General features: G+C 53.6%; 1 protein-coding gene across 11 annotated transcripts in view; it reads left to right on the top strand.

Annotated features, from left to right (window-relative positions):
- The window catches only part of PML (PML nuclear body scaffold), a 44,980-nt gene extending 19,043 nt beyond the window's left edge, over positions 1–25,937 (top strand). The window contains exons 3-10 of one of the 11 annotated variants that reach the window (XM_067753192.1): positions 946–1,526; positions 3,052–3,122; positions 9,220–9,339; positions 9,741–9,999; positions 11,471–11,523; positions 20,289–20,439; positions 20,894–21,062; positions 21,491–21,639. In XM_067753192.1, the coding sequence (XP_067609293.1) occupies positions 946–1,526; positions 3,052–3,122; positions 9,220–9,339; positions 9,741–9,999; positions 11,471–11,523; positions 20,289–20,439; positions 20,894–21,062; positions 21,491–21,503 (1,417 nt within the window). In that variant the 3' untranslated portion in view covers positions 21,504–21,639. Of the gene's footprint in view, positions 1–945; positions 1,527–3,051; positions 3,123–9,219; positions 9,340–9,740; positions 10,008–10,030; positions 10,042–11,470; positions 11,524–12,185; positions 13,397–20,288; positions 20,440–20,893; positions 21,063–21,490 lie in introns of those variants that run through there. The other 10 variants (XM_067753167.1, XM_067753199.1, XM_067753207.1 and 7 more) reach the window with 10 other exon arrangements.
- Positions 25,938–26,218: the final 281 nt, after the last annotated feature.

Raw genomic sequence — 26,218 nt, forward strand, 5'->3', positions numbered from 1 at the left:
ATTTGTCAAATGCTCATAATAGGGTCTGACACATAGTAAATGCTATGGAAGTGTCTGCTGGCTAAAATATATTAAATAGATAAAAATATACATACTCTTTGAGCTGGCAATCCTGTTATTTTGTAATGTATTTCATAGAAACAAAAGGATGCATGCCTTAGGCTACAGAAAGCATTGTGCATATTGGGGAAAAATGCACAAACAGGAAATCACTGGAATGTCCATTAACAGGAGGAATGAATCAGCGTGGTCCATCTGGAATGTAAAGAAGCTGTTAACGAGAATACATCAGATCCATACTCGTAGACCTAGAGGAGTGTCCTGAACAAAAGTTCAATTAAAGGAGGAAGTTGCAAAGGTTTAGCATGTTCTTATTTTTTTTTAAGAACATCAACCTGCCCAAAAGTGTTGTAGATATTTGAGCCAATTATTTAAACTCTGAATGTCTTGGTTTCTTTATCTGTGAAATGAGGATAATAGTAATTCTCCCTTAAGAAACTCAACGGAGGATTCAGTGGAATGAAATGTATCAAGTCCTTAGAATTCTGCTAGCAGCAGCATAATCTGCATATCTATGTAAAGCTGTTTGAATAGAGAGAGGTGTGAAGGATGCACCCAGGGTGCTCACCTGGTTGCCTCCGAGGTGGGGAAAGGAAATTCGGAAAGGCTGGGAAGAGATGATTAACTTTCTTGTTGTACGTCTTTGCATTGTTTCATGGATGGAGGCTAGCTATTATTACTTTAGTAACTTTTGATGTTCTAATACGTTTTATTGGTAGTTTGGATACTATCACCATAACTACAAACACTGAATTGAGAAAAGCACGAACGTAGGAACATACCATGATTCAAAGTTTTGTAATTTTTGAAGGGGAATTTAATAACAAATATAAAGAGAAAAAAAGCAGGCGAGCCCTAAATCAGGCCAGCCCTATGTGTCCGCAGCATCTACTGCCGAGGCTGCTCCAAGCCGCTGTGCTGCTCGTGCGCGCTCCTGGATAGGGGCCACAGCGAGCTCAAGTGCGACATCAGGACGGAGATCCAGCAGCGGCAGGAGGAGCTGGACGTCATGACCCAGGACCTGCAGGAGCAGGACCGCGCCTTTGGCGCGGCGCAGGCGCAAATGACCTCGGCCATCAGCCAGCTGGGCCGCATGCGCGCGGACACCGAGGAGCAGATCCGCGCGGGCGTGCGTCAGGTGGTGGAGCACGTGCTAGATCAGGAGCGTCAACTGCTGGAGGAGGTGAATGCAGGGTACCAGCGCAATTACGAAGAGATAGCAGGCCAACTGGGCCGCCTGGATGCTGTGCTGCAGCGCATCCGTACGGGCAGCATGCTTGTGCAGAGGATGAAGCTCTATGCTTCCGACCAGGAGGTGCTGGACATGCACGGCTTCCTGCGTGAGGCACTCCACCAGCTGCGCCAGGAGGAGCCCCAGAGCCTGCGAGCTGCTGTGCGCACGGACAGCTTCGACGAATTCAAGGTGCGCCTGCAGGATCTCGTCTCTTGTATCACCCAGGGCACAGGTAAGCCACCCTCATGGCTGGCCTGTTTATCGTTTAAGGGCTTGGGCCTTGCCACTGTCCCTTGGGAAAGGCGGGGTAGAGAAGATAAGTTCCGTATGACAGAAAAGGAAACTGGGGTTTTTATTGTCTCTTGGGTTTGATCACATCATAGGTTACAGGGTGCAGGATAAATCTGGGGGAGAGGAGGCACTGACAGGAGGCTGAAGCCACCCAGGGGGGTCACGTTTGACTGATTAACAAGGTCCTGTGGATTAGCTGCGATCTTGTGACCCTAGAGGAAGTTAAGAAACGACAAAGCTGAGAACCAGACCCTGTATCATTTTAGCCCCAGAGGGACCAACCACTTTAGGAGGTTCTCTTAAGCCACCTGTGTCCAGCAACAGAGAAGTTAACTTGAACATGAGGTATGGGCAGAGGAGCTGAAAACCACTCCCCCTGTCCCCTGTGGTTGGGTGCTTACCCAGAACCATGCTAGGGCTCCGTGGAGGAGACCTTTTTCCCTGGGATGGCCCGCCATCTGGACCAGCTGCCAACCTTTATGGGCCCTGCCTTGTACTGGGCACTTGGGAAGTATGGAGACAGCACACCAGTTCCTGACCTGGAGTTGTCCAGTCCAACTGGGAGACAAGGTTGGGTGGGGCCCATGACATAGCTGAGGAATGAGACAGTGCTTGGCTCTGCAATACAAATCCAGGAGTTGCAGCACCTTTATAGGAGCTGGAGATATCAGGGGGGTTCCAAGAGACACAGGGGGTACACTAGAGGGTCTCCAGAGTGGGGAGGCTTTAATGGCTCTTTGGCAAAATCTCTAGGCTGGACTCTGAGGTCTGGTCAGCTGGTGTGAGGATGCCCTTACTGGGTAAGGGGAGGGAGGCTACAGAATCTGAGAGTTCTCAGGTAGGTGCCAGTGATGGAGACCTTGCTCACTCCTGCCCTTGGAGATAGTGGACGTGGGCTTATAACAGTGCAATACTAGAGTGAGCATGGACTTAGCCTTCTCCACCTAGGTGGTGACTGTTACCCACGTACAGGAAATGACCTGCATAGAGTTTAAACAGCTTGCCTTGGGTGTTGTAACCAGGAAGTGGCAGAGAAAGGAGTTATTTTATTCTGAAGCACGAGAGATTTAGATTTAATAAAAACAGGGTGCAGGTCAGAAGAGTATCACGGAGCTCTCACTATGCAGAGAAATCAGCGAGCAGTAAACGGTGTTAGGATTGTCCATGCTTTGCCTTGGTGGTAGCCCCAAGATGGAGAGAGCTGTGCTTGGGGTTTGGAGCCAAAGGCAAGCACTCTCTAGTGCTACCTTTCTCTTCCTTCTGGCTGAGTTCATGCCCATTATAGTCAGGGAGCTTTCTTTCCAATTACAGCCCCTCCATGGAGCTTCCCCAGTGCTGCCAGAGGCCCTGGAGAATGGGTCTCCAGGAAAAGCAACGGGAATGTTTCCTTTGTCACTGTCCTGAGACAGGATGCTTCTCACCAGGGATGTCTCTGACTTGCCTGTGACCTTCTCTGTGTTCTCCAGATGCAGCTATTAACAGGAGAGCCAGCCCAGAAGCTGCCCGCACTCCCAGAGACACTTTTGACGTTGACCCGGTGAGATGGGCTTGAGGTCTGAAGGGGATGTGGTATGTCCTGCCGGTCAGGTGGGTTGGGAGTTCCCCTGTGTAAGGAAGGAAACTGAGTCTTGCTCTCCCTGTGTCTGCAGGCAGTAGAGGAGAGAGAGCACCTGAGAGAGGGACAGCAAGGACCTGGACTGGAGCCTTCAGTGGGAGGGAACAAAGGGCGGGCTGGCTGGCTGGCTCTGGGCTCCTAAATGCCAAAGTAGCTCTTGATGGGTTCAGGAGGGGTTAGGCCCAGGGATGGACAGGAGATAAAGGCGGTGGTCGCTGGTAGGCAGGCCCTTGATAGATGCGGCAGATGACCCTCCCCTCCGTGTGCCCCACCCCAGGTATGTGGACCTTCCCCTCGTCTCCGCCCACACATGGGTCTTGGAGACAAATGGAGAATGGGGCCAGGAGTCCGACAGTGATCACAGCAGCCTGGGTTCTATCGGTGTGATTTCAGGGCCAGCATAGTTCCAAGGACCATAGTTTTCAGGGTTTGGAAGTGCCCACACTCCCTCTAATGTTGGCATTACCTCTGCAGCACCCCTGACCTGTGGCTGTCCAGCTATCATGCACACCCTCCAGGGACAGGAAGCTCACTCATTCTTGAGGCAGCCACCCCCATCGCTGGACTGCTCTTAGAGTGCGTCCCTGGGTGGAAATGCAGCGGCATCCCTTTAGCCTGTCCTCTTGGGTGCTTGCATGCATGGCTCCTCTCTGCCAGGATAAGCTTCTTCAGTTTCTTCTTGGACTGGGCATCTGGTCTGCTCCCCATCCTGGTCATGCAGGTGTACGTGCCTGTTGAGGATCTGGGCCCAGGACTGACTGGTCCTCCATGGAGAGCAAGTCTTAGGGTGAGGGTGTTCAGCCTTTCTAGCTTTGCCATGGCATGGCCTATAGGAGAGAGAGGTTGCTGTACGCTGAGGCAATCAGGAGAGGCTTCCTGTTAGGAGGCAGAACTTAGGATCTGAGAGTTTCAAAGCTAGGAGATATCTTGGATTCTGACCTTCTCTTGTACAGAGGATGAAGCTAAGGCTCCCAGAGAGGGTGTGACTTAACCTGAGGCCACACAGCAAGCTAGGGGCAGGACTTGAAGCCACTTCCTAACTGCCTTGGGTACTGCATTCCCATATACCCATATACAAAAGTAAAAAACACCAGGGGGGAACCTCCCTGGTGGTCCAGTGGTAAAGACTCCACACTTCCACTACAGGGGGGGTGCAAGTTCGATCCCTGGTTGGGGGACTAAGATTGCATGTGCCTCACAGCACACCCTAAAAAAATAAATAAAAATAAAATAAGATGGTGCATTAAAAAAATAATAAAACAACGATAAAAATAAATAAATAAAATAAAACAAAAACCATTAAAAAAATAAATAAAACAAAAAAACACCAGGGGAGTTCTCTGGTGATCTAGTGGTTAGGATTCCAGGCTTTCACTGCCGTGACCTGGGTTCAACATCCCGCGAGCCACATGGTACAGCCAAAAAAAAAAAGTTAAAAAAGGACATTTGAGCCCATTTTTTTTAACATGAAAAAACACATTTTATTGCGCTTAAGTTATAAGAAAATAAAATTTCTAAGTGAATCAAACCATAGACACAATCCCTTTAAAGGTTGTTTTCCTCCATCATGTCAGGTTGTTACATAACTAAAATTAACCAACTTGAATCTGATTGTTTTAAATCAGACTATAAATAAAACAAACCAAAAAATAAACCAGAAGAGGGAAAAAAAGATCACCTAGGATAGTGGTAAACCACTTTCACGGTTCAGCGTGAGTTGTGGCTCTTGGAGAATGAGGCAAACCATTTGACTTTTTCATTCATTTTGCTTGTTTGCGTGCGACGCCTTTGCTACAAAAACTGGATAGTTTCTGCTTTATCAGTTACTCAGAGCAATAAAACTGTAACAGTTGTTTTCCCAAATACTGTAAAACACTAAGACTGACCAGCAACTTCATTTTGTTTTATATATTTTTAAAATATTTTGCGAGTTTTATTACGTATGTTCATCCATTCACCACAGCCCTCAAAAAGAAAAGTTTCTCTGCAGAACAGGCGGCAACAGCTCTGTTCCAAGGAATGTGTTTTAATTTTTGCCCAGATAAAAGAAAATAAGCTTTGTACACACACTCAATTCTTTACTTGCAGGCATACTTCACTCCTTATTTTCTGAAACTCTCCCATTCTCAGCCTCATAGAGGCACAGATGGTTCAAGTTTCAGTTCGCCCATTTTTTGGATAAGCAATACGATCACATGGTCAGAAACAAAAACCTAAAAGTAATAACGTCTCTCTCCCACCTTGTCCCCTGTCTGTCCAGTTCTTATACCCATATTCCTATCTTTATTAATTTTTACATATCCTTCCAAAATTTCTTTATGTAATTACAAGCAAATATGACTATATATATTTGCTTTCCTTTTTTTTTTTTTGTACAAAAGTGGCATACTACCACATATACATAGTATTGTGCCCTAGGCATAATAGTATTTGGGAATTCTTTTTTTTTAATTTATTTTATTTTATTTTATTTTTTTTGGCTGCATTGGGTCTTCATTGCTGCGTGTGGGCTTTTCTCTGGTTGCGGCGAGCGGGGGCTACTCTTCATGGCAGTGCACGGGCTTCTCATTGCAGTGGCTTCTCTTGTTGCGGAGCACGGGCTCTAGGGCGCGGGCTTCAGTAGTTGTGGCGCACGGGCTTAGTTGCTCCACGGCATGTGGGATCTTCCCGAACCAGGGCTCAAACCCGTGTCCCCTGCATTGGCAAGCGGATTCTTAACTACTGTGTCACCAGGGAAGCCCCAGTATTTGGGAATTCTTACCTTATCAGTAGACAGGGAGCTTCCTGATGCCTTTTTGCATCTGCACAGGGGTCCACTGGTGGATGTAGCATGTTTATTTTTAGCTGACTCCTTGGCTATTTAGGTTGTTTTGGCATTACAAACAGTGCTAGAATGAAAAATGTCCCCAAAGAAATCATATGAATGATAGTTGGAAGTGCCCTGGGTCCACAGAGTGCACTGTCTTCCAGGTGCCAGTCGCTGGTTAATGAACAGCAAGAGAGCCCGTACTCTTGTGTGAATAAGGTCTAGGCGTTTTGCCAGGTCTTGTCTTGTGACCTCTCACTACCAGCTACTAAGCAGTTTGAACTTGGAGCCTCAGAAGAATCCTCTTCCTGAAAAGTCTCTTGCTTTCACTTTGGTAATAGGCTTGGGGGTGAGGGTGGATAGAGCTGGGGAATGGAAGTGGGTCACATACCACGCGTGCAAAGGACAGGTGTGGCCGCTTGAGGGTGGCAGGCATGGTCTGGTTGTGCCAGAAGAAAGGCAACACTTGGACCCACATTCCTGCCTTAGGAGGCAGGAACTGGGCTCCTTGGGCCAACACTCATCCCTCTTGAAACTGCTGGTGTACTTTCATCGCCACCCTGTGCCTGTAGGCAGAAAGGACGAAAAACACCAACAGGCTTAACTAGGAGCACGTGGGTGGGACAGTGGCTCGGACATTTTCCCTCCTCTATTTCTCACAGGCTCTTTTTGCAATGACGTCACAATACAATGGAGAAAAAAATAAATTGTTTTAAAACTGTAAAACAACTATAAATCAGGCATCATGATTTTTTTTCTTAACTGAGCCCTCATGTGTGTCCCCTGCTTCATTAACATTGCAGGGGGTGTCAGGGAGGATGGGACAGAGGTGGAGAGGAGCGCAGCCCTGTCTTGGGGGAGTTCACAGCCCAGGTGGAAAGAGGTTCTCTTACATGCCAGCAGTTTGCAGAGACACACATGAAGGACAGACCAGGACCTTTTCAACTCTTTCATTTTTAATGGTGATCAAATACATACAACATAAAATTTGCCTAGAAGTGGAATTGCTGGATCATGTACTAATTCTGTTTTTAATTTTTGAGGAACCACCATACGGTTTTCCGTAGTGGCTGCGTCATCACCGACAGTGCACAGCGGTTCCAACTTCTCTACATTTCTCATTCACACTTTGTTTTTAATAGTGGCCGTCTTAATGAATGTGAAGAGTGGTTTAAACTTTTTTGACCACCACCCACTGTAAAAAATATAGTTTACATCTAACCTACAGGGTATACACATGCACATACCTGTAGCTAAAACAGAAGTTTTGCAAAACAAATTACGCTTATAAACATGGGAGGTACTCTAATTTTCTGTTCTGTACTATTCTATGTAATACAAAAAAATGCTAGTCGTGACATTGCTTTCATGATCCCCTCGTGGGTCACAACTGTAGCTTGCAGAACACTGGCACAGGGAGTGCTGTGGAGATTGTGTACTTTCCCTAGAGGCCTGGGAGAATATGACCTGGGAGATCATCCCCTCGCCCCTTCCCACACACAGGTGCGCTCTCTGATCCGGCTCTCCTCCCCTTCTGTAAAGATGTTGAGAAAAAGAAACCCGGGAAACAAGGAGGAGGGAAGGAAATCAGTCCATTATAGCCAATGATTTGGGAGCCCACATTTCACATGAAAGCACTCGATATCAAGAAGAGCCCCACCTCAGGGTCCCGGTCCCCAGCACATGGCCTGTCGTGCGGGGCTTTCCCTGCCTTCCCCAGCCTGGGCTCGGCCAGGTAATCCCTGCTGTTCACCCCGTGAGGGTGGGCCTGACCATGTCGCCCACCACATGGGAGGGACAGAGCTTGTCCTGAGGAAGGCACATCCCTGGCCTCATCCTCGTACAGCCCAGTGCCTGGCTTTTCTCTGCTCAACCCAGAGCCCCCTCCAGCTGTGTGGGAATCCCCTTCCTTCACTGGGTGGGCCGACCGCAGGCTCCTGATGGGTGGTCATCCGCTGAGCGCACAGGGCCTGTGAGGTGCCAAGGGGTCAGGATTGCAGGCAGGAGTGGCAGGCCAGGGCCCCTGGATTGAGCCCCGGAGGCTGGGCCTCCCCTTTCGGAGGGACACTCCCCACGTCACCCACTTGGTTTCAGCAAAAGGTCCGGCTTATTCTTCAGTGTCACACGGTAGAGAAAGATGGTGCAGAGGGATGTTAAAGGATACAGTGGGTGCAGGAAGGGAACTTGCATTTCAAAAACACGATTCAAGCTCTGGTCCAGGCCCTTATTAGGTATGTGACCTTAGGAAATCACTTCACCTCTTTGTGCCTTGGTTTCCTTCTCTGTAGATAGGCAATAATCGTAATATAGTACCATCCTCTTTTTTTTAACGATAATTTTATTGTAAAATTCACATAAGAAAATTCACCATTTTAACTATTTTAAAGTGTACCATCCAGTGGCATTTCGTACACTCACGGTCTGGCACAACCATCCCACCTCTAGTTCCAGAGTACTTTCATTACCACAAAAGGAAACCCAGTACCCATGAAGCAGTCACTCCTCACTTCCTCTCCCCCAGCCCCTGGCAACCACCAATCTGCTGTCTCCGTGCATTGGCACCTCTGAATATTTCACATAAATGGAATCATACAGTATGTATTCTTCTGTGGCTGGCTTTTCACTTAGCCTGATGTGTTCAAGGTTCATCCACGTTGTGTGTGTCGGAACTTTATTCCTTTTTATGGCTGGATAATATTCCCCTGAATGGCTGTCCCACATTTTGTTTATCCATTCATCAGCTGATGGACGTTTGGGTTGTTTCCACCTTTTGGCTATTGTGAACAGGTGACAGGGAGGCCAGTGTCAGCTCAGTGGAAGGATTTCCTCCCTGTTATGATTTTGCAGCTGGAGACGAACTGCTTCCATTAGTAGTGAGCACTTTGTCCCTGGAGTTGTCTAGGCTGGGCCTGTTGTCACACGAGCCTTGAATTGTTGGGCAGTGTGATCCCTGAGGTCATCTTTCAGCCCCGTTAGGATGCACAGGCATTGAAGTGGTCCCTGGATGCCAGCACCTCAGGGTCACAAGAGAGTGAAGTCATGGAGGCTGTGGGGAGGATTTCTGGTCCCCAGTAGGCTCTGGGCTTTGGACTGGGCAGCCTGCACCTGTTTCTGGGTGAGGCCTTGGGGACTGGGCTGACCCCAGGCCTGGGGACCTGGCCCTTGTCCTGCTGCCTGGTCGTTTCTGACTACCCTCATTTCCTGACTTTGCAGCCAGAGGAGGCGCAGAGGGCCCAGGTGCAGGCCCCAGGATTGACTGTGGTACAGCCGGTGCCAGGGGCACACCCTGTGCCAGTGTACGCCTACTCCATCAAAGACCCCTCCTGCAGAGAGGTAAGGTTCTCCCCCGCCCTCCCCTCCCCTCCCGAGGGCCCAGATCCTCCTAGGCGGTAAGAGGTGGAGCTGAAGTGAGAATCCAGACCTCAATAGGCACCTACTCTACGCTCTCCTGCTCTTGGTTGCCCTGTCAGGAAGCTCCTCTCCAAGCACGAGCCCCTCCCAGGGCAGTCAGAGGCCAGCAGAGGTCAGTGGTCAGTGGTCACTAGCAGGGCCAGTGTGCATGCTGACCTGGGAGGCCATCCTTTATAGAGAGGCGTGATCTGAGTGGCAGATAGCAGAGAGAAGAGCAGGAGCAAAGGGCACGGGTGGCACATGTTCCTGCCACCAGGTCTGGTCTCTGCCCGCTGCCCCAGTGGGAGGCTCCTGACCCTACCCTGTGACTCCCCGCTGCACAGGAGGTCTCCAACACAGCCACACCACAGAAGAGGAAGTCCTGCCAGACCGAGTGCCCCAGGAAGGTCATCAAGATGGAGTCTGAGGAGGAGAAGGAGTCAAGGTTGGCTCGGAGCTCCCCTGAGCAGCCCCGGCCCAGCACCTCCAAGGCAGTCTCGCCACCCCACCTGGACAGGTCCCCCAGCCCCAAGACCCCCGTCATAGGAAATGAGACCTTCCTGCCCGACAGCAACCATGCGACCAGCGACCCTGGGGAGGCAGGTAGGGAGGTGCGTGGGCAGCAGAGGCTGAGGCCTGCACGCTGTCCTCCAGGGGCTGGGTGGGACCCCTCTTCTGCATCCTGACCCTCCCCACGGAGCCCAAAGCCAACAGCATTCCCTGTGTGTCCCGCCCTCAGCTGCCACCAGACGGGGAAGGGAGAGCCCAGGGTTTGTCTGGGGGATGAGAGTGGATAGTTCAGCTAGCCTGTGTTTTGCTGGGATGCCAGTGAGACGAGCGTGACGGGCCAAAGACCACATCTCCTTAGTTCCTTTCCCTAACACAGTCTTCGCACTCTTACAGAACCCAGCACTATGCCTCTGCATGGGGTGGGTCTCCCCAAGAAATGTTTGTTGGTGGGTGCCTGGTATGTGCCCAGAGAGGACTTGGGTAAAGTCCACACCCATCGGTTCCCCAATTTTTCTGCCACCTGCCTAAGGTACCTCGTTTGTCCTAGATACCTTTTACGGCCCCTGCCAGAGAGGGAGTCCTTTCATGTGAGTTGAGGTCAGCCCATAGAATTCTGGAATGTTCAAGACAGTTCTTCCTGGATCTGTTTTACCCAGAGTCCAGCTTTATTTTCATTCTAGGTCCCACACTGACCCCTGTTCCTGGTCACACTGAACCCCGACCCTGGTCACACACTCAGCCCTGACTGTTAATCCTTGCTCACAAATACTATTGGTAATCAGAAGGTTTTGATTAACCTAGATAAAGTATCTTTTTTTAAAACTAATTAAGTTGTTTATTTATTGGCTGCGTTGGGTCTTTGTCGCTGCACACAGGCTTTCTCTAGTTGTGGCAAGCGGGGGCTACTCTTCATTCTGGTGCGCGGGCTTCTCATTGTGGTGGCTTCTCTTATTGCGGAGCACGGGCTCTAGGCGCGCAGGCTTCAGTAGTTGTGGCACGCGGGCTCAGTAGCTGTGGCTCGTGGGCTCTAGAGCGCAGGCTCAGTAGTTGTGGTGCACGGGCTTAGTTGCTCCGGGGCATGTGGGATCTTCCGGGACCAGGGCTCAAACCTGTGTCCCCTGCATTGGCAGGCGGATTCTTAACCACTGCGCCACCAGGGAAGCCCGATAAAGTATCCTTTAACTCAAACGTCTTGTGGCTTACGGAGCTGAGAAGTGGAACAAACCAGTGTGCCGCTTTAGGACGGCCAAAGGTTCCAAACCAGGTGGTGCTTGTCACGCCCCCTCCACAGGTAGTAAATTCTGAATCACTCCAGGGCCAACAGCTGAATTAAGCGTTCACAGGCAAGGCACAGTACGCAGTGATGGAAGTCCACCTTGAATAACCCCTCTGCACAAGCAGATGCACGCTGGCACACACGCTGAACGTTCACATCCCCCGTTGCAGGGCACACGTCACCCACCCCGTTCACTGGCCTGCAAGGATTCCCACGGGAGAACACCCTGGGCCCCGTCCACGGGCATCCCTGGCAGGCCCTAACGTTGTCTCCCCTACCCCGTTTCAGAGGAGCGTGTCGTGGTGATCAGCAGCTCGGAAGACTCAGATGCCGAAAACTCGGTGAGTGGCTCAGAAGTTCGGCCTAGAACTCCTGCCTCCCCCCATTCCAGGTCCCAGGGGCCGCAGCCACAGCAGGTGACTCTCAGACTCGCGTTGCGCCTGGGGAATTTACCAGCAAGGCAGTGAGTCCTGAGCTGTCCAGAGGATAGTCTCCAAATGCCAGCTGTGGTCTGGACCGCTCTGACCCTCCCTCCATACCAGGGCGGCAGCCTTCAGTAATCACATGTACTCTTCTGAAAAGCTGGGAGCGGGCTTCCTTCCAGGGCTCTGTCTCATTTCTGGACTAGCCAATGCCTGTGTCTGGAGCTTCCTTATGCGTTTCCTGCCCTCTTAAGTCCTCGGTGAGGAGGGCGGACAAGCGTTCATTCCCTGGTTAATGGCAGCTGTTGAGGGCTCTCTGGGGGTGTGAGGGCGCAGGGCAGCCCCATGCAGGGCCCAAACAAGCACGTGGTGACTCCATGTAAGAAGAACTTCTTTAAAGCCATCCCACAATGGAACAAGCGACCTTACGGGTTGTGACCCTTCTGTCCCTGGAGGTTTGTTAATGGAGGCTGGGCTGTCACCTGTCCAGGGGCAGAAGGGATCAGAATAGAATGGAAGGTTGGACTGGGTGGCCCCTGAGGTCCCTTCCAGCCCTCAGTCTGAGGTTCTGTGTTGGAAAGCGTATGGAGCCCACGGAGACCGTCGCACCTCCCTCCTCGCCAGCCCAGCCTACGCCGAGAGCTCGCCGAGCGTCCCACCCCTGCTGGGCCTCTCTTCTGCCCCGTGGCACATGCCGACCCCCCGCTTGGCCTCCCCACCATCCTGCAGAGCAAGCTGCCGTCCCTGATGCTGTGTGTCCCGGACAGCCTGCCGCTCACCAGGAGCAAGCTGCCGTCCACCGTGGGATCAACTTCCTATCACGCAGAGCACAAAGAAACCCGCGCCTTCGCCATATCTTACGCCTGCCCCTCAGAGTGTATTGTGCCCCCATGTGGACTTGTTCTCCCTCCCAAGGGCCAGTCCAGGCCCCCACCCCGGCCACCACCGGGACTCCCAGCCAACCTGCCGGTCCCCAGGAGTGTCCCGCCCGCCTCACAACGGCCAACAGCCAACCCCGCCGGGCGGGACGGGCAGCACGATCCCGCGGCCGCTCCCTCCGGGGCTCCTCGCGCGTGGCCCAGTGGCTCAACAACTTCTTTGCCCTTCCGCTCTCCTCTGTGGCTCCCCAACTTGATGCCTCTCTCAGGGGGGGGGTCGGGGGAGGCAGAGCACCCCAGGCTCTTGGAGCAGGAGTCTCTCCTGGGGACTCTGGCAGAGCCCCCATGGAGAATCCCCAAGTCCAGGTCCCACTGGAAGTCCCTCCAAATGCATTCCCACCACCCCACCCTCCAAATAGGCCTCCCACGAGCACGGGCCCCCCGCAGACAAGCCTCTGAGAGCCCAAGTGCCTCCCTCCTCTGCAGCCCTGACCCTGGTCACCTTCCTCTTGTAACCTTGTGGCCAACACACCCCCTCTGCTCCCCAAGCCCCTCCACCCTGCTACCCAGCCCAGCCCACGCACCTGAAGGCCCTACACACAGTAGGCATCTAGTACATCATCAGAGAGTGAACAAGGGCATGAATGGCTCCATGGACCTCTGGGTAAAGAGACAAGTCCTCCCCAGCCATGGGGGTGTGACTGAGATTCAGGCCCTTGTTCCTCACATCCTCAGGCCTCTTTGCCCAAGATAAGGAAGCTTCTCTCACCCTTTGCACCTCCCACTGCCCCATCCCCCCACCCCAAGCCTTCCCACTGGGCCTCTGCCAGGATGTAAGCCGAGGAGGGCAGGGACTGTGTCGCTCCCAGGCCCTGGCAGGTGCGGCTGCTCAATAAATACTTGTTGAACGATCACCCTTGCAAACCCTTCTTGCATGACCATCAGATTCCCTGCTGGGCTTAGCCCTTCCCTGCAGGTGTTTTTTGTCTCCTCCCTGCACTGACGCTTGGTTCACCTGGGGGGCTGCTATGTCCCTCTTTCCCCCACATCCTGGGAGCATCAGAGGTGGGAGGTAGGGTCCAGGCCCTCTGTGTCTCCTGTTTGGGTCCCACCGTCTGGCAAGATCCCCTGTGCCTTTGAGGTTTGGGCTCTCCAGATGAACCCCACTTGCCCCAGCTCATCTCAGACATTCTCCTGCCTTCCCCCACGTAGGAAGACTGCCTCCTAGGTTTCCTCTCCCCACGCAGGTCCAGCCTTCCTGGGTGACTTCAACATCCACCACCCTGGTCTCTCCTCACCTTGAGCTTTCAGGGATCTTTGCCCCATTCCCCTGCAGCTGCCAATCCCATCCCCCATGCCCCCTCCCCCCAGACCTCGCCATCACTGAGAACTTTCCATCTCTAAACTGTCCCACGTAGACTCTGACCACAGCCTCCTGCTTGAGCTCTCAACCCGTTCCTTCCAGGATCTCTGCCCTCTCCCTCCCAGCTCCTGCCTCTGCCTCCTGCCCACCAGCCAGCAAGGTCCCCCATTTCAGCCAGCCTTTCACCAGGATCTCAGTGCCCTGCCTCCCTCACCCGCCGGCCTCCTGGTAGCCTGTCCTCCAAAGACAACCCTGGAAGGATTTGGTAGCGTTCCCCTGCTCCACGCCGCCACCAGGAGGCCGACTTGTGTTGGAGAAAAGTCAAGGCGAGGAAAGCTACAAATGATTGTCTCCTGGGCTCCCTGGCTTCCTGCCTCAGCACGCCCCTCGGCTCTCCACGGCCCCTCGCTGCACCTCCACTTCCCTAGCTCTGGTCCCTCATCCTCGCCCCGCTCGCTCTTGCCAGGTGGCTGCACCTTCTGCCCTCAGAGGTTGACAGGTGGCATGGGAGCAGCCCCCGTCTCGCTCTCTGATGACAGATTGACCCGACCTGGTTACATCCTTCCCCCGTTCCTTCTGTTAGGGTGGTGGGGATGGCCACTTCCCTGTAGGACCCACTCCCCCTCTTCCTGGCCCCACCCTCCTGTCTCCTTGGGAGCCTACTGCATCTCCCCATGCTCATCTGTGTCTTCAAACACTTTCTATGGGCTACAGCTAGGCACCCTGAAGAAAGTCTGTCCTATCTCGGCAACCCCCACCCCGGACCTTCACCCCCTTGGTGCTCCTTCCTCACCCCACTCCCCTGCCCTTCCCCACCATGCCAGTGAGCCCTGCCACCAGCGCCAAGGTAACCTCCACACCTCCGAGTCCAGTGGTCGCCTTCAGTCCTAACTCCCCGAAAGACTCTGCTTCCCTTGGGTTCAGGACACTTCCTCCTGCAGCTCTGGCTGCTCCTCCCTACTCCCCCTTCAGGTCTCTGTGTTCTTTTAACTGTTGTTCTCTGGCTTAGGTCTGGGCCTTCTTCTCTTTCTAGTCTGTGTACTCCCCCCCCACCCCACTCCCCGTGATCTCAGCCACACCCACGTCTTCACTATGGGCTCATGCCCGCAGGACCAACAGGGCCAATGGCGTCCTGACAGCTCCACTCAGATGCCCCATAGAAGCCTCGAACTCACCTCTCCTCCTCTCCTCTCAGTAAATTGCACCATCTGCCTAGTTACAGAATCCAAGACCCCAGAGCTGCCCAGGACCCCCCCTGTGCTTTTTATTATTCCTCACAGGCAATCACTTTTTGAGTCTTTCCATGTTCTAAATTCCTCTGAAATCTGGACACTTCTTTCTATTCCATAATCTTGATAAAATTAAAACAAGACTGACCTTGGGTAGAGACAGAAACCTGGGAAGGAAAGAGCGAGAAAAGGATCGGAACGCCCTTAGTCCTGCCAGACGTCATGAGTGCCAGGTGGAGGCACTGAAACCAGCAATATTTTGGGGGTGGGGTGGGACGGGGGTGGTTCATCTAGTGCTCGGCTGTCAGCAAGGAGCCACTGGATGATATCTGAGGTTGATCAACTCAGGAAGGAGAAGCACATTTCGGGTTAGGAAGAATTAGACGATTAGAAGCAGCTGCTCACCTTTGGCGAGCCAGTCTGGAGGCAAGAGAGCCAGAGGATCACTGCCTTTGTGTAGGGCTTCTTCAGACAAGTTTTTCAAATCAACCATTACACGAGTCCAAAACTTGTCAGGGGAAAAAAAAAATTAAAAAGAACACAAATTAGATCCCCCTAAGTAGGTGCATCTCTCACCCACCTTCCATACCCCCTTCCAGATCCCTGGTGCTCCCAGAGTTCTTTGGAGGAAGGGAGCAGGGCCACATTTGCAGGGTGCTCCAGACTCCCCTGTCCTCCCGTCCCTGCAGCCTTTATCTAACTTGCCAGTGTGTGAGAGCTGTAGAAAACTGGTCTGCTAAGATACTGTGTTTCCAAGTGTACCAGGGTGTGTAGGCCCCCTGCTCGGGCTGCAGCTGTGTCAGTGACTGGAATCGAGACGTGGGGGGCAGGTCGGTTCTGGCACAGACCTGGCGTGGTGGGCAGGGCTGGGGAGAGGCTGCCTGGGCAGCAGGGGTGCTCTGTAGGAGACCTCGCCCCTGCCGGGAGAGGCAGTGGGGCTGTAGTCTTGGGGTGGAGGGGCAAGACACAGGTCTGATGCTGGAGACCTGGAGTGAGGACTGTGCTTAAAAATGAGGTGGGTCAGACACATGTCTGCTGCGGGCCCTGTGTTAACGGATCCGAAGCAGAAAAAGATAGATGCTCTCATCCACTCTTCGGACGGAAGACTCACCCCAGTGCCCGATAGCAGCAGGACCAAGTGGAATCAGCAGGCGGCCTAGCCGAGGGGGCAGCTCCTGGCAGGAGTGGCAGTGGTGACTGGCAGTGGAAGGGAGGCCTGTGGGGAGCACCTGATCCAGGGGAGGGACCGTGATGCTGGTGAATGAGTGTATCAGAAAAGTAAACAGGTGCTCAGCTGTGAAGATGGGAGCCGTGTCCTCCAATGGGCAGCAGCAGCCTGCAGAGCAGTGGGCAGAGGGCAGTAGGGGCCACAGGCTGGCTAATGGGATCGTTTAGGTTAACAGATAACATGTGAAGTATCTCTGGGGCCTTCAGGCTTTGCAAGAGCTGTGGTTTTGTGTCTGCAAAATACACCAGTGTGTGTCTTGCCCCACTGATCCCAGCTGTTGCTTCAGCTCGGGTGCTAAGAAGGTTCCTCAGGAGCTGCGGACTCTCGATTAGTATTAATGTCAGATACTAGACAGGTATCTTCAGGTGAGGATGTTAAATATCAAAGAGTTTGGCTCCTGTCTGATTTGCTGATGCCCGAACGTGGAATACATCAGTCATTAGGACAGTGGTTGCCAATCCTGGCTGCACACTGGTGTCACTTGGGGGGTTTTAACCAAGGACAGATTCCTGTGTCCCACCCCCCAGAGATTCTAACTGACTTGGTCTGGGGTGCAGCCTGGACGTCAAGATTTTTTTAAGCTGCTATGCACAACCAAGGTAGAGACTCACTAAATTGGGGGAGTCAATTGCACATCTGTGTCAGAGGAATGCCGCCCCTTTCTATACGTATCAGCCTTGAGCAGAGGTGAGGTGTACATTGCTGGGCTATGATCCAGGTGTGGAGGGGAAATACTGGCTCTTCCCAGATAAACCTCCTAGACTTCTGGAAGGTGATGTCAACCCAGCTGCTTCCTCTGAGCACCTTGGAATGGCCGTTACACCTGCTGTGTTGAGTTGGGATGTGACTGATCTGCTAAGTTGACTGTGATGAAGATAAGTGAAATAGAACTCATGAACCCGATTGCCTGTGTGTCCTAGTTGCCTGTGTAGCCCGAAAAGAATCCCAGATCCCACGTGGCTCAGTCTGAACACAGTTTTGCAGTCAAAGAAACACAGTCCATTAACCAAGTGTCCAGTATTTACTCACATCTTTCAGAGACTATTACAGGGGATCCAACTCCTAGCTCACAGCAGCACTCCTTAAACCCTCCACCACTTCACTCCAGCCCTCACCATCTGCCACTCCCTGGTCCCTCAAAGCCTCATCCCACTTTTCACTTAGAGTCCTCACACATGGGCTCTGGTCCCTTCCCCACTCCGGTTCCTTCTGCTGCCATCCCTTTCCCTTCCAAGCAAATCTCAGCTTTTTCCGATGAAAGGCCCTCTCCTAGATTCTTGGGTTCTGGTCTCTGCCACTCTCCCTCTCTATCCCCCCCTCCCCATTATCCTGATTGTGGAATAAGGTCGGGAAGTGGCAGTGTCGGGGTGTGGAACAGGGGCAGAAAATGAGCAGGGCCAGAAAGACATCCTGCCCTGGAGCCTCTATGTGCTGATTCTGTTAAGTCTGGGTCTTTAAAAAAAAGTCTTTTTTAATTGTGTCAGTACTTCCCAGCTGTACTGCTGGGATTTAAGGCAGGGAGGGGGAATTGCCTTTACACCTGGCTGGAGTTCAGTGGGAGGCATTCCAGTGAGACCAGTCCCATGGGGTAGCCGTACTTTATGGAAGTTTTCAAGGACAAGAGGAATCTGGGAGGAAAAGGAGTCACGGCTGGAAGATTCAACCCTCCTTCCCTCGACAACTCAGTGGAAAGGAGTGTCCTTTTATGAAGGGAGCAAGCAGGTCTTCAGTAAGTTCAGGACGAAGGATATTTCCATGACTATAAAAGAGAAAATGACCCCAGGACCTCGGGAGGCTCTTAAAAAATGAGGTTCTCATGGCTATCATAGATGACCCTGGTATAAAGATGGGGGAGTTAGCTCAAGGATGCAGGTGTGCTGCTTGCCAGGGAGCTCAACCCTTGGAGGAGAATATCTGAAGAGAAGACTCTGGCCCTGCAGCCTGAAGAGACAGTACCAGAAGACAGATGGAAGCACCCTGGGCCACTGCAAGGGCTTCTGCAGTTTAGAGCAAAGAGAAGAAGGAAGGGAAAGCCCAGCGTACTGTGTCGGTGGGTGGCAGAGAGGACTTGGCCAAGGGGACAGCTCTTCAGCCGAAGCCCAGGGGAGGCCATAGCAAGGGGAGTCCAGCTCTTTCCACCAGCCCAAGTGTGAGAGCACCCCAGCCTTGTGATCAGAACAGGCACTGGAAGATTGGAGATAGAAAACAACTTGATTCTCCCATGGGGGAAGAAGGCGGCGTCTCCTGTCTACAGGCTAGCAACTTTAAGGAAGACTCCTGGAGAAGGCTCCTCATAGGGAGGCAAGGGAGCCGTGACAGCGCGACAGAGACTCAGAGCAAGACAGGCCAAACGGATGTATGGTCAAATGAAGAATACAGATATGCAAGGCATATCTTTTGTCAAATTAGGGCCTCAGGTATAAAGTCCCAGAACTCACAGGCTGCTGTAAGCAACACCAGCTCTAGATGGACTCATAGTGAATGTCTGTTTCTATCAGTGACTAGGAGGAAGTTGGTGAGCCTGGGGTAGGGCTGTGAAAGGCAAATACAGATCAGCCCCTCTCAGGAAGCACGTTTTAATTGTGATTAGTAAAGACTTTGCTCTTGGCTGAAGTTTTGGTAAAACAAATGTTTCACCTGGAGGGTGGAAGGGCCTAAGAAAGTATGCTAATTCTGCCCCAGACCAGGGACGTTAGCCAGAGGCCAGAGTTCAGGGACGCCTCAGATGGCCCCACGTGAGGCTGACTCTATCAGCCACCAGGGACAGTCCCTAAGGGGGAACGATCGAGGTCTTCTCTGGACTCTGTCCCAGCAGTGCCCCCAGCTGGCCCTGTGACATTGGCCATGTCCCTCCCAGTGTCTGGTTAGTGTCCACAGGTGGCATTCACAGGAGGTTCAGAGCAGGCCACCGAAGACTGAACGTCTGGCTTTGGCAGGTGTGCAATCTACATTATGAAAGACTCCACCCTTCTCTTTAGTCCCAGCCCCGGGGTTTAAACTCTTATAGCCAGAACTCTTCCCCAGCCCCAAGGCCTTTAAACAGTGTTCTTGCCTTGGTGAGGGAGAGAACAGACCCTCAGGTGCCAGCCTGGAGGAGGCCTGGCCTCCGGCTTCCCTAAGCACCATCTCCTGGACGCCAAACCTGGGGAGTCTTCTCTCTACTGTTCTCACAGCCAGGCTCTGTGTGTACCCCTAGAGGTGGCTGGTGTCCCAGAGGCCCAGCAGCCCTCCCCTCTCCTTTGTGCAGGACACTGGGACCTCAGCTCGCTTGGGGGACAGGAAAAGCCAGGTACCTCGCCCCTTCCAGAGAAACACCTGAGGTTCGAGATGAGCCTCCTTCCCCCCCCCGTCCCAGGTTTATGATATTTGTTCTGAGTCTGCTCAGAGAGACGACATCAGGAGCAGACACGTCGGGCCCTGCCAGCCTCGGCCCTGGCACCTTCCCTAATCCTCCACACCCAGCCCTGCTCGCACATGCGCACACTCACCCACAAAGTATCACACTTTCACACACACTTGTGTCGACACAGGTCCACAGCCCCACACCCCTCGTGCATACCCCTTTCACACACACTTGTGTCAACACAGGCCCACAATCCCACACCCCTTGTGCACACCCAGATGCACACACACACGATATTTGCATTCATTCCCACACATTTTTCACGCACACTCACACTTGCTCACGTGATCTCATCCTACTCATGCACTAATGCACATGTCCTGGTTCACAGGCACAGCCCTCACACGTGCACGTTCACATCCATTCATGCGCTCACTTGGAGACCCATCTTCCCTTTCCCAGTAACATGCCCTCCCTCAAGTGCACACAGATGCCCCCACCATACCCATGTGCTTGAGTCCCCCCCGCCACACTCATGCACGCACAAGCATGCACGCCTGCTCACGGGCGCAGGCTCACATCGCCACTGCGCTCCCTCTCGCCCCCCGCAGACCCCTGACCTGTTGGCTTTTCTGTGTTGCAGCCCTCGCGAGAGCTGGCCGACAGCAGCAGCGAGTCCAGTGACCTCCAGCTGGAGGGCCCCATGTCCCTCGGGGTCCTGGACAACAGCCTTGAGGACTCCCGAGCAGAAGACAGGCCCCTGGTTTTCTTTGACCTCAAGATTGACCATGAAAGTGGGTTCTCCAATGACCACCCCCACCCCTTTCTAGCTTAGTCCCTGAGTCCCCAGGATAAGTGCAGACAGAGCCATCTGCGAGTCCGGGAGAGCCCTGAGCTCTGGCCGATGGCTGCAGCCAGAGAGTGGGCAGAGCACTGGGCCTCCCAGGTATTTGAACTTGGTTCTTTGAATAAGGACATCTGCTTTGACCAGTGCCTAAAGGCTTAAGGCAAGAGCCTCCAGGGGTTCCCGCCCACCCCACCCCCATCTTAGGGAGCCTTGGGAACACGCTTCTAAACAGAAGCACGATGTGAAAGTCGCTGCTGTGAGACCAGCAGTCCAAGCACAGCCTTAGGCCATGACTGCACATTTCTGAATACAGGGCCCATTCGTTCCACGGTAGCTGCACGGGGAGGCCAGCAGAGCCAAGGTCCCAGGGAAATATGACCCCTTCTCCCTCAACTCCACAGTGTTTGCCCTGGCCCTGCAGAAGGCCAGGCCGTGTCCTGCGGCCTGGACTCAATGTGGTGCTCAGCCCAGGCAGACGGAAGCAGCAGGTGTTTCTACAGGACAGAGAAGCAGTTTGCAGACCTCACTGGAAGATTCTGGGCCATGCTTTGCATGGAGTGGACTGGGCAGGTGTGCTGTCTGACCCAGTGCTCTGACAGCTGAGGGCCTTAGCTATGTGACTGATGGGATTGGAGGCCAGGGGAAAGGGAGTGGAGGGCTAGGCAGAGGCAGCGAGGGGTCTCGAGTGCAGGTGGGTGGAGGCTGGCAGAAGACAGACAGGAGGGGCCTGGAGTGAAAGCGTTTGGTGAGCTCGGGAAGGTGGCGGGGCAGGAGGGAGCTGGACTCCCAGCAGGGGAGCAAGGGGGCGTGGAGGGCAGCCCCGCCTCCCCTTGGGAGCCAGGGTCAGAGCTGCACGTGAGGCTGATGTTTGTTTCCTGCCAGCAGGCCCCAAGGTGGGGTCTCTGGATGGGGGGATCGGCAGCCCTAGAGGACCCCCTTCTCCCGGTGGTACCTCGCGGTGCCCTTGGGGCCTCACGCTGCCCTTCTCTCCTGCCCAGCCCAGAAGATTAGCCAGCTGGCAGCCGTGAACCAGGAAAGCCAGTTCCGCGTGATCATCCAGCCCAAGGCCTTCAACATCTACTCCAAGGCCGTCTCCCTGGAGGTGGGGCTGCAGCACTTCCTGTGCTTCCTGGGCAGCATGCGTCGGCCCATCCTGGCCTGCTATAAGCTGTGGGGGCCCGGCCTCCCCAACTTCTTCCAGGCCCTGGAGAACATGAACAAGCTGGGGGAATTCCAGAACGCCATCTCAGGCTTCCTGGCCGCCCTGCCCCTCATCCGGGAGTGCGTGCCCGGGGCCAGCAGCTTCAAACTCAAGAGTCTGGCCAAGACCTACCTGGCGAGAAACGTGAGTGGACGCAGCGCCATGGCAGCCGTCCTGACCATGCGCGACCTGTGCCGCCTCCTCGAGGTGTCCCCGGGCCCCCAGCTGGCCCCGCACGTCCACTCCTTCAGCAGCCTGCAGTGCTTTGCGTCCCTGCAGCCCCTGGTGCGGGCGGCTGTCCTGCCCCGCGCTGAGGCCCGCCTGCTGGCCCTCCACCTGGTCAGCTTCAAGGAGCTGCTGACCGCACACCGCCATGACCCGCAGGGGGGCCTGAAGAAGTACAACCGCTTCCTGAGCCTACAGACCCCCTCGTTGCCCACAAGCCAGCCTGCACTCAACCTGCAGGCTCTGGGCACCTACTTCGAAGGCCTGCTGGAAGGGCCGGCCTCCGCAGGGGCAGGAGGCATTGCAACCCCCTCTGGCTGGCCATAGCTTGGCAGAAAGGGCTTCCCAGCAGAGCTGAGAGGAAGGGATGACTGGCTCAGACCCTTCTGGGGACAGAGAAGGATGGGGTCCCTGAGCCAGGCCCTGCCCAGCAATCCCAGGTCCTGGTCCCCAGTTCTCCTTTGTCATTTGGTCCAGAATCAGTTTCCTTCTCTGGGACCAAATTCCTCTCCTCTAAAAATCCCACAGAGAAGGTTCCAAGGCCAAGCAGCCACCTGCCAAGCAGCCACCGCACAGATCCCTGTGCGGCCCTGGGAGCGCAGGAAAGTTAGCTCACCAGACCCCTGGCCCCTCTCCTCCAGGTGCCAGAACCAGGGAGGTTCCTGGTGAAGAAGGCCTGGCCGCTGGGCTCTCGAAGTGGCCCCCGTATTGCCCCAGCCACCCGATTCCCACTCCCAAGGGTGTCCTTGCCGCTCCTCCCTGACCCCTGGCCGTGGCCCCGGGGGGGACCTTCTGACAGCACCCACAGACACTGCCTGCAACACCAGTGGTCCCACGGGTACATAAGTGCCTTTCAAACCAAACCACCCCTTAGGGATTTGGGTTCTCCTAGCTTTTGCCTGCCCGGAGGCCAGCTCTGTTCACCTCCCCTCTGGAGTATTTTCACCCACAAAGGGCCTCCTCTCAGCAGAGACAGGGGCTGCTGCACCATGCCTGTCCGTGCTTCCAGACTGCAACCCTTCCAAGCCTGCTTCCCTCCTCCTGCCTACACAGATGCCTCCCCTTAGTCGAGGCTTTGCCCTTCACGTTCTCTGCACTGTCCCCGGCCCCCAGCCCTCCTGAGGTGCGTCCTCCAACCCAGCGCCGCTTTCAGTGGACTCCAGGGACCCACAGCATTGGAATCTCCCAGCAAGCTGCTTTAGTGCATTCTCCAGACAATTCTGTTGCCTGCCAAGTTTCAGAAGCATTGCTCTGATAGACTCTCCTCCAGGGAGAAGCAGAGAAGGTCCCGGCCCTGGCCCTGACTGTGTGCATTGAGTGGAACCCAGGGGAGGGCCTGAGCCCCCACATCCCCACCTGTGAAATGGGCTGGTTAGCCAGCACGGTCCTAGAGCTCACATCCAGCTCTGCCATTCTGGGGTTTTAGGAATGGACAGCAGGCCTCTGAGGCAGTGGTCAAGGAGGTTTTCATTCTTGAACCTTTGGTCCCAGCCCTAAGCTAAGGTCCCCAACCTTGTGGTCACGCTAGAGGTCAGCAGCAGAACACAGGCAGGTCAGGCCAGTCTCGTGTGACTAGCAGAACCACGGTCCCTTCCCCTCTGCCCCTCTCCCATCCCTCTTCCTTGGCCCCCTGATACTGGGGTGCCTCCATGGCTTCAGCTTTCACGTGGGTGAAGGCTTTGCACGCACACCCCTGCCCCCATCCAGCGGGGGGCCCCTGAAGACCCACTGAGGGATCACGCAGGAACGTGCCATCACGTTGAGAGTGCTGTGGCCCTAACAGTGAACTCGGATGCATTTCAAATAAGATTCCGATTTAAAGTAGGCGCTGGCTCTGAAGCTCAGTAAAACAGGCTGGTGGGTGAGGGGAGGAGGGGGCTGGAGCCTCAGTCTGGCTGTGATGACCATCTTGGCAACAGCAAGGCAGCGCTTGGACCACTCCTCACAGCATCTTCCCCTCAGCCCCACCTCAGGACTGAGCCTGCCAAGCCCAGCCTCACAATGCTTTCTACCTTCAGATGGAGCTGATCACAGGTTTTACAGCAAAGGGCTGTTCTGCCCTCTCTCCACTGTCACAGCCTCTAATAAAGATGTGAATCGTCAAAGCCTGATGCCCCAATCACAAACTCTGCTCAGCCCACCCCAGGAGCCACTGGGCAGCCTCTTGCCTGGCAAAGGGGGCACTTGCTGGCATATCTGTTCTTTGTGGGATGTCTTTCAGGACTTAGCAGAGCTGAGAGGCCCTTGTTGCTCAGGTATGGGCCTCAAGGATAAGAAACCCCATTCCAAGTGGGCAGACCAGGGTGGGCCTGTCTGGGATCATGTCCAAAGCGGGGAGCCACCTGGAGGGAAAGAAGCACCCACTTCAAGAACTACCCCCTAGAGGGAGTCAGAGACCAGGGTCTGTAGGAACTTTACCTCTGCTGGAAAATCCTGTACGCTGGTTGTCACAGATGGAGTTCTCATTAGTGCCTGCAGGGATTCCCCTGGCACAGGCAGTGTAGGAATTAGCAACCCCCCTGGCCTGGGTGACGAGCCAGGTAATGTGATTTGAGCAGTGCCACTGCCCTTAGCCCCACCTACCTGTCCCAGGTGCCCAAATTCCAGTCCTGGAGTTTTAGTGTCTAATTGCAAATCCAAATATGTCTCTTGTGCTTCATCTTTGAATCCTATCTCAGGTTTATCCATGTCAACTAACCACAAGTTTGCTGGACTAGAAGTCAGGGCGCCGAGTTTCAATCCTCACTTAGTTGCCTCTGACTCTAGTCTGGTACATCAAACTCGTCGATGCTTAGGCTCTGACTCTGTAAAATGGCATAATATGGGTTGTTTTTGCCTCATAGGATCTCGTGTGAACCAATGAGAAAATGTTTCTGAAAGTAGCCTTTTAATGTATGAAGAACCACACAAATGTAAGATCTTATTTTACTGACAACAAAGATGACAGTGTTATTGCTTTATAAGTTACAGAAAAATAAACAGATATTGGATCTTAGCAAACAGAGGACTTCGGCTTGTCTTCAGGGGAATAAAGAACAAGATCTGGCATGGAGCAGACAACTTAGTGGGGCTGGAGGGTCCTGGGTCCCAGGGAGCCAGGAAGGAGAGCAGGGGAGTCTGCCTTGGAGTGGTTGAGCAGTAGGTGGCTTTGTGTCCCAAAAATACCCAGATGGGAGGTTTCAGCCACACAGCCCTGGAGCAGACAACAACTTTCCTGTGGCAGCCCAGCTCAGCCCTTCCCAGCCCTCCCCTACTCTCAGGCCCCTTTTTGAGGCCCAAGAGCTCAGGGACACCCCCAGGAAGGTCGCTTGAAAATCTGCTTTAACCTCAACCGTGCTCTTCCTTTCAACTGCACAAAACTCAGCTGCTGCTCCAGTGCTTGGCCCTGCTGTTCCCCCACCCTGCACCCTCCCCTCATCCAGCCCTGGCCGGCCCCACCTCCACCCTTATTCCTACCCTAGACTCACTCTGACCCCTAGTCCCTATCTTGACAATTCTCCATAATTCAGAGTTGACCCTTCACCCTACACCTCCCGCAGGCCCCGCCCCCCCTCGCTCCCCCCCTCCACCTCCTCTGACCTTAGGCTTGTCTCCACCTCACACCCCAGCTGCCCTATACCTAGAGGAAGAGGTCCTTTCTCACCTCTCTTCAGTCCTCACAATTAAGGGAACTACACAGCTAGTGACATGAAATGTCAAGTCAGAGAGAGTCCTACCTTGTGGATCCTGCCCAGACGGAAGGGGAGCTGAGCCAGAGCAGCTCCCAGACTCACCAGCAGAGGGCGCTGCCGCCCCACAGGGTCTGGTGTCGAGGCTGCTGCTCCCCGCGGATGGCGAGGGGTGTGGTGTCAGATAAAGGCTCTGGGTAGCAGCAGTCTTTTTCAAAGTGCCACGCATACTTCCGGTGGTGTGGGAGATATCTTTAGGTAGATGGTGCATGGAGAAACATTTTTAACGTGTATTTGTATTTATCTTATTTATATTTATAATATAAATATATTTGTATTTTTTTTAACATCTATTAGATGTATTTATTATTTGTATTTATTTTAACATCTATTAGAAAAAATAGAGCCAACCCATCAACACCGTGATTTCTGGAACACGGTTGCTCAGAATGACGCTAAAATGGGATTCTCTACAGGTCTAATTTAAAGACAAATATGAAGTAACTACAAGCTCCGAAGGAACACAGGTATAACAAAACTTGTGACTGTGGAAGTGGGGGACTTAATTTTGGGAAATACTGGGCTACCAGGGGCATTCGAGTGAGGATTAGAGCTAAGGTTAGGGCCCACGT

Source organism: Pseudorca crassidens, chromosome 1 (genome assembly GCF_039906515.1).
Source record: "Pseudorca crassidens isolate mPseCra1 chromosome 1, mPseCra1.hap1, whole genome shotgun sequence".
Classification (NCBI taxonomy): domain Eukaryota; kingdom Metazoa; phylum Chordata; class Mammalia; order Artiodactyla; family Delphinidae; genus Pseudorca; species Pseudorca crassidens.